Here is a 7,224-nt window from a genome sequence, read left to right on the forward strand (position 1 = left end):
AATGTACAAAGTGTATATTAAAATAAAAATTATTTAGCTTATTATTGTTTTTTATGATCATCATGTCTAATTTCGTTATTTTATCACATAATATATTGGTATATTACCTTTGACAATTTCTTTTCATGATATGATACAATAATAGAATACTTGATTAAATAGAATGTAGTGTAAGTTGATGAATGCACATGTATTTTTAATTAATTATATGTTTTGCTTTTTTTTCAATAATGAACTATTTCTGCAGGGCTGCCCGTGAAGCTAGAGATAAACATATTGAACAGTTATTGTAAATACAAATGAACGTCCACCCCCATCTGATCTACCATTTTTAGAAGTTAAACTACCGGATGCTTCTTCAGATGCATTTGAGATGGTATTGAATTACATTTATACTGACAGAATAGATCCAACAGAAAAAGTAAATCTAATCTTTGAAAAACATTTTGATTAAAGATTCTTTTATCTAATTTTCATTAAATATTTATTTCAGTTAAAGATCCTTTCAGCAATCAAATTGTTTTGTTGATGATGGATGTATATCAGCTCGCGGAACAGTTTATATACCAAGCTTGAACAATTGTGCATTCAGTATCTTGAATTTACAATATTACCTTGCAATGTATTGGAAGCCTTACATAATGCAGACAAAATGAATTTAACTGTGATAAAAGAATTCTGCTTAAGATTTATTGTTAAGGAATGCAATTTTACTCAAATTGTTATGTCGAAGGAATTTGATACTCTCTATCAACCACTTATGGTTGAGATTATACGCCGCAAACAAATGCCTCAAGCAAGAAATTTACCCGAGATGCAATATGATATTTCAATAGGTATATTATATATATGGTACTTTAAATTGATTTATTTTTATATTCTTATAAATCAACAAAATTGCTGTTATGGTGAAATAATCTAATAATCTATTCTAGTTAGATTCCATTTTAATGTTCATATCACTTTTTTTTTTTCTTAAAAACTAATCAACTTTGCTATTGATTTCAAATTTTTTTCAAATATACTAATTAAAATATAATTTTTAAGGAACAACATTGGAACAAGATATGGCATTATTTTTAAAATCAGTAGGAAATGAGTTTTGTGATATAGTTCTCGAATTAGATGGTTCTGCCATACCAGCGCATAAAAGCGTACTTGCTGCAAGGTGTACTTATTTGAAGCAATGTTCAGATCTTTCATGCCATCAGATAATAGAGTTAATGTAAGTTTTATCAATAAAATATTTTTTTAAATATTTATTACATTTGAATAAATTAATAACTGAATTATTTTAGATACAAATAGGTGATATATCACCTTCCAGAGAGTCATTTGAATCTTTACTCCGGTATATATATTATGGCGATAAAATGCCTCCTGAGGATTCACTACTACTATACTTATTTCAAGCTTTCTTTTATGGTAATTGATGGTTTTTATCACATATTATGAAAACATTTACATATTTTATTAATACTTTATGATTCTTATAGGTTTCACAAATAATAGACTGCAGGCTTTTTGCAAACAAAATTTAGAAAATAATGTGACAAGCGACAATGTGTACAAATTTTGGAAGCAGCAGATAAAATGCAAGCTATTGATATAAAAAAGTATGCTTTGCGAATGATAATGAATGATTTTCCCACTGTAAGCAGATTAAACATTTTTTTAATTTTATAAACAGGTTGCTATTGATGAATAATATTGATTTTGATTTTTAGGTGGCACGACAAGGAAAGATGTCAAGTTTAACAAAAGAGCTTTTGATTGATATTTTAAGAGCTCTTGCTGATGAAAAATATGATTCCGGACTATGTGATATGAGCTTACAAGGAAGCAAATAGTATTCACTTATACTAAACTACTTTTACAAGATAAAATGCTGGTCATTAAAAAATATTATATATTAACTATAATTAAGTGTAATTTTAATATAATTAAAATGCATATTATACTAAATATTTTCAACATCTTTATGGAAAAATTTTAATTTGCTTATTTATATATTTTTATTTAAATTTTGCTTTTTGTCAGCTTTCTATATAATGCAAGTTAATAATAGCTCGTTAATAACGGCTCGCATTAATTTTGCGTGAGATTATCAATCATGTTGCTTCTTTTGGAATGATTAGTAAAATAAAAAACGACACGTCAAAGATTGAGTAGAGAATTTTCAACCGACTATGAAAACTTGAAAAGAGTTTGAAAAACATGAATCTTTCTGGAAGTGTGCCATTAGGCCAACGTACCTCTATGCTGCTGAATATAAATATGAAATGAATATAAATCAACATATGTACTATTGGGCAGCTTGCTAACCATATATTGTTCATATGATGATATAACGGCATATTCCATAAACGTTGTTATTTTTTTATATTCAATATTAGCATATACAAATATTATTAATATTTATTATTCATGCAAATTTATCACAAAAACTAACGTAGATAAATAAAAATAAATATATTGATTTTGTAATGGGTGATGATAGTAGTTTTTTTCATAAATGTAAAATTACCTTGGGGTCGTTGCGCTCTAAATTTATCAGAATTCAATTATTTATTCTTCTAATTATTTTTTACACTTAAGTTAAATTTATTAATATCTTTTAAAAACCACAATTTTCTATTATTATGAAGTTTAAAATAATCATTTTATACTCGTATGTATTAGATTTTATTTGCAATCATGAAAAAAGTGCAAATATAAAAAAAAAATCGTTTGCACATAGGCAGCCTTACTGTTACGTAGACATTATTTTTTTTAATTTTGCATACTATCGAAAATGATGAATCGATAAATAAAAACGTCGTTTTAGGAGAGATAACGTCTGCATGTCTCTTTTTCTACGGAAGTACAACGGAGTACTTTGTACAAAAAACAGTGTAATTTATTATTATTATTTTTTTTTACTTATCTATGTGGTTGTTGATACTGTTACATATGTGAAAATAAATATCGTACTAAAGTTAAGTTTTATATATTTAAATAAATTTTTCCAAAATATTTCAATTATTAACGCCGAGTACGGAAAAAGCCGCAAAAGACGTTGATGGCATTGTTTAGTTAATTATCGATTTCATACGGGATATTTTAACGCAGAGAACTGTTTCTTTTTGGATTCTTTATTATACTTAAGCTAATTATCGATTCTTATCTTAATCTGGTAGACAAAGTAATGAAATCGGTAACTGTCTCTAATTATTACCACGTAATTTATTTGCGGCAATCAACGTGAAACAGAATTAATGTGCGTGATTAAAAAAAAGTCAGATAATACAATATTAGCCTTATTGTATTAATATTATATTACATATAAAAATGTAAAACTTAAAACAATATGAAACGAATTCATTTATTTGTTTTTTTTTGTTTATCTGAACAACTATAACGGCCGATAAAAATTTCATTTAACCGTTGGCGTCATTTTAGTAGTTTCAAAATATGACCCAAAACATTTCCAGTCGTTAACTCGATAGTATCGAAACATTGGTCATCTCTTGGTCTACAAATACAAATATCTATGTTTAATATCAATGTTGTGACTTAAAGGCCACAAAATCAAAGCATTGGCCAAGTAGTTGGTTATGCAACTTTGTGCGAACATTTCATGTGGAAATAAATCGGAGTTGTGTCTAGTGCTAAAAGAATTATGGTGCATTGTAGATATGAGTAAATGCGTTTATTAATATAGTTTTTATATAAAATTTTATTAATTCTGGAGTGTCATCAACATGGCCATGTCTTGGTCTATAAATATCTATGTTTAAAATCAATGTTGTGATGTTAAAAGACACAAAATCAAAGCATGAACCAATGATTAGTCGGTAACTTTGTGCGAATTCACAATTTATGTGCAGTGAAGTGCAGTGTTGTGTCTATTTATGGTGCAATTACATATTGGGCTTTGTGTAGATGTGAGTGATTAATATAGTTTCGATATGAAATTTGGTTCAATTGGCAGTTTTATCAACAGGGACCACGATGAATAAGGTAAATAATTATTAACACCTTATTATGCATGACGCATACGTATAACGTTTACCGCCAAAACTGTGCAGCTATGTGAACGTGATGGTCACTGTAATTTTTATGTCTAAAAATATTACAGCTTTTTGTATGGGTCACTGTTAATATAGAAATAATATTATCCAAATAGTTTATGTTCGTATCTATCGCGTTGGATTGTAGATTATTGCCATTGATTATTATATTGAGTGTGGTTTAGGGCCCAATCTTAAAATTGCCTCGTGGACTCTGCGTAGTACCTATCTTGTTTACAAATATAATATTAGGTTGTCAAATATCTCCCTTCCGCCTTTTTGTATTATAAACCAAGAGCAAAAAAGCGGAAGGGAGATATTTGACAACCTCGTACGCTGTTAACATATTTTTTTTTGCATAATTTAGTTAAATAAAACATAGATAATAATTATTTGTAAAAAAAATAAGTTTTTTTTGTATCTAAATAAATCGAAAAATTGTGCGCCCGGGTTAATTATTATTTAGAATAATTTCAGCATGTATCCATATTATTACTTATATATGAGAAGAGAAATCATTTAGATAACTTTCAATTTATTTATTATAAAATACATGTCATAAAAAATCTTACATGTTAAAAATTAAACTTAATAACTAGATAAATTACATTACATGGACATTGTTTATATATACAGTATCTTAACAATAGTAAATGAATAAATGATATTACGTACATATAAGAGCCATTATACAATATTAATAAATAAAATAGAGACTATCATATTTTGTATGATTAATTCAAATTTGCTTTCTTAGTATAAAGCAAAGAATTATTACTCTTAACTTCATTAAAAATTCATGTTCGTTAAAAAATATCACGTAATTCATGACGCGATGTGTTGAACCTACAACTAAAAATATGAAAAACCATTTTGAATATTGCTAATAAATGAATGTATACAAAATAATTGAATTTATTTACGTTAAAATAAAGAAATTTTGAGTATTTTTAAAAATTTATAACTAATGTGGTTTTGAGCGCAGATGCTTAGAGTTCGATATGTAAGATGTTTGGCACCCTTTTATTGGAAAAATCACATTTATTTTTTTTTACAAAAAATAATTTATGATTTTTTTTAATATTTTTTATTTTGCATTCATGATCTTGATTTAATTGTTATTCTGTTGACTTGTGATGTGAGTGTGAATTAGGGCTCAGTATTTTCAAGGTGCACTCCTGTTCTTCTCAACTCTGTAAGTGAAAAAATGAATGATTAAAATATAGGTGATATACTTATACACTTTATAGCTATGAATTTCAGGACAATGTTAATTACACCTCAGAGATTACTGTACAGAATTATTAGTAACTGCTAAACTTTTATTAGTCCAATATATTACTGGTTTTATAAATACAATTATTTTGAACCAATAAACGTGCTAAGGTTTGTTTGACAAATTTCTGACTCGTTTAGGTAATGATTCAAGTAAATAAAATTAAGTTTTTCTATATATATATTTCTTCGTTTACTTAGAGCATTAAACCCTTACAGCATTATTATTTTACATCCTATATGGTATCTTTTATATCGTATTTGGTGTTTTGAAGACATATTCATTTATATCCCATTATAATAAAATTCACTATCACATCTAATTTTTTTTCAAGTATATACTAATTTCTAACTTACCGTAGGGTAAGTCATTGTAATCGTCCAAAAAGCGAAAATGAATTTTTTTTTGCATATCTTCACGTTTCGAAGGTTTCCGAATATTTTGACTACCTCAGAAAAAATAGATATGTGTGTTTAATGTGTGCATATGTATTCACGATTTCGGATGCACGAATCAACCGATTTGAATAATTCAAAAAACATTCGATTCTTACTGATGGGGAGACGTGCTGATTAGATTTTGGCAAAGATAAGTTCAGTCGTTTTAGAGATACGGAGCTAAATGTGCAAAAAATGGTAGTTTCTGAGAGAACGAAGCATCCGATTTGAAAGATTAAAGAACCAATTTGCTCGAACAGTGTAAAGAAACGATTAGTAGTTTGACGGCATTATTTTTTTCAATTTTGTTTTCGATTGTCGAAAATAATCTGAATTTTAATTTCATTTCTGGCTAAAACTCTCGCTTTTATACTTCAAATGAAGAATCTTAACTTTGCAATTCAGTTTATATAATTCTTAATTATGAGATGAAATCCTTCAATTACTTTTCATGTGAACATATATAAACATCGTCGTCCAGTCTATAAGCTCTTAAATTTGGTCTATAAAATACAAACAATTGAAGATACAGAATTTATAATAATCTATTAAAAAACATTTGATTTTTCGAATATTTCATTACGGTACGGGAAGTTCCAGCAATTTGCCTTAGGGCACGATGCCATGAACCACTAGTTACAATAAATTTTAGTACCAAGACCCGACACTTTCTCGGACCTATTGCCGCCCGAATCGTAAATTGCGCGTAAGCCCAGTATTATTAAATGGAACCCTGTTGTTGGACTGCACTGGGCAAAGAAAGCAAAATGCTCTCCGAATGGGGCCGGCCGTGGTCCCGTGGTAAGAACGTGGGCTAGCAAATCCTAGTCCCGGGTTCGAATCCAACCTCGGTCGGTTCGGTATCAAAGCAGCTTGATACCAAATTTTCACTTGAAATCATAGATTTCAAATATGATTTCAAGTGAAAATGGCCTTTCGTGGGCATTGCTGCAGCATACGTATATGCAGAGTGTGCAAAGCTGTAGTGGCAGCATGCCTCTTACAAGTAAGAGGTACATGGATTGTATAACTGTATTCAAAAAATGAAAAAACAAGGCCTCTGACTCTGTGCATCCATGACTGAGTTGGAGAATAAGTCAATACATCATCGACCTTCGGGAAAAGTTAAAATTCAAATATATGTAATAAAAAGGAAAAAGTAATAAAGAAACATGTAAATATGTTAGGAAAAAAAAAAATGTATGTAATAAGTAAGAAATAGTAATATGTATGTAAGAAAAAGCGTTAAGTGTCTTAAAAATGTAAGAAAAAGTGTTAAGTATCTTAAAAATGTAAGAACAAAAAGTAATAAAGTTTAAAAAAAAAAAAAAAAAAAAAAAAATAATTCAATATTTTATGTAACTTGAATACACTATAAATGTACGTAACTAGTTCGCACAGATCAGCCTGAACATGGTAAAATTGCATAAAATTGCTCTTATTCCGTAATTTGCGTACG

At 28.2% G+C, this 7,224-nt stretch overlaps 1 protein-coding gene across 1 annotated transcript; it reads left to right on the forward strand.

The window, feature by feature from the left end:
- Positions 1-630: 630 nt before the first annotated feature.
- On the forward strand, positions 631-1,308 carry LOC113375112 (leucine-zipper-like transcriptional regulator 1). Its single transcript, XM_026615061.1, has 3 exons — positions 631-836; positions 1,048-1,225; positions 1,299-1,308. Exons 1-3 carry the CDS (start codon positions 653-655, stop codon positions 1,306-1,308), a joined length of 372 nt encoding a protein of 123 aa, XP_026470846.1. The 5' UTR covers positions 631-652.
- The last annotated feature ends 5,916 nt before the right edge of the window (positions 1,309-7,224 follow it).

The sequence above is a fragment of the Ctenocephalides felis genome, unplaced genomic scaffold (assembly GCF_003426905.1).
Source record: "Ctenocephalides felis isolate EL2017-DRISC unplaced genomic scaffold, ASM342690v1 CF-g0.4_SCAFFOLD_01886, whole genome shotgun sequence".
Taxonomy (NCBI): domain Eukaryota; kingdom Metazoa; phylum Arthropoda; class Insecta; order Siphonaptera; family Pulicidae; genus Ctenocephalides; species Ctenocephalides felis.

Bases quoted from the DNA above. Each gene is read 5' to 3' on its own strand.
- LOC113375112 (XM_026615061.1), top strand. From the start codon at position 653: ATGAATTTAACTGTGATAAAAGAATTCTGCTTAAGATTTATTGTTAAG. The intron at 837-1,047 runs GTATATTATATA...ATAATTTTTAAG, and splicing joins GCAATATGATATTTCAATAG to GAACAACATTGGAACAAGAT.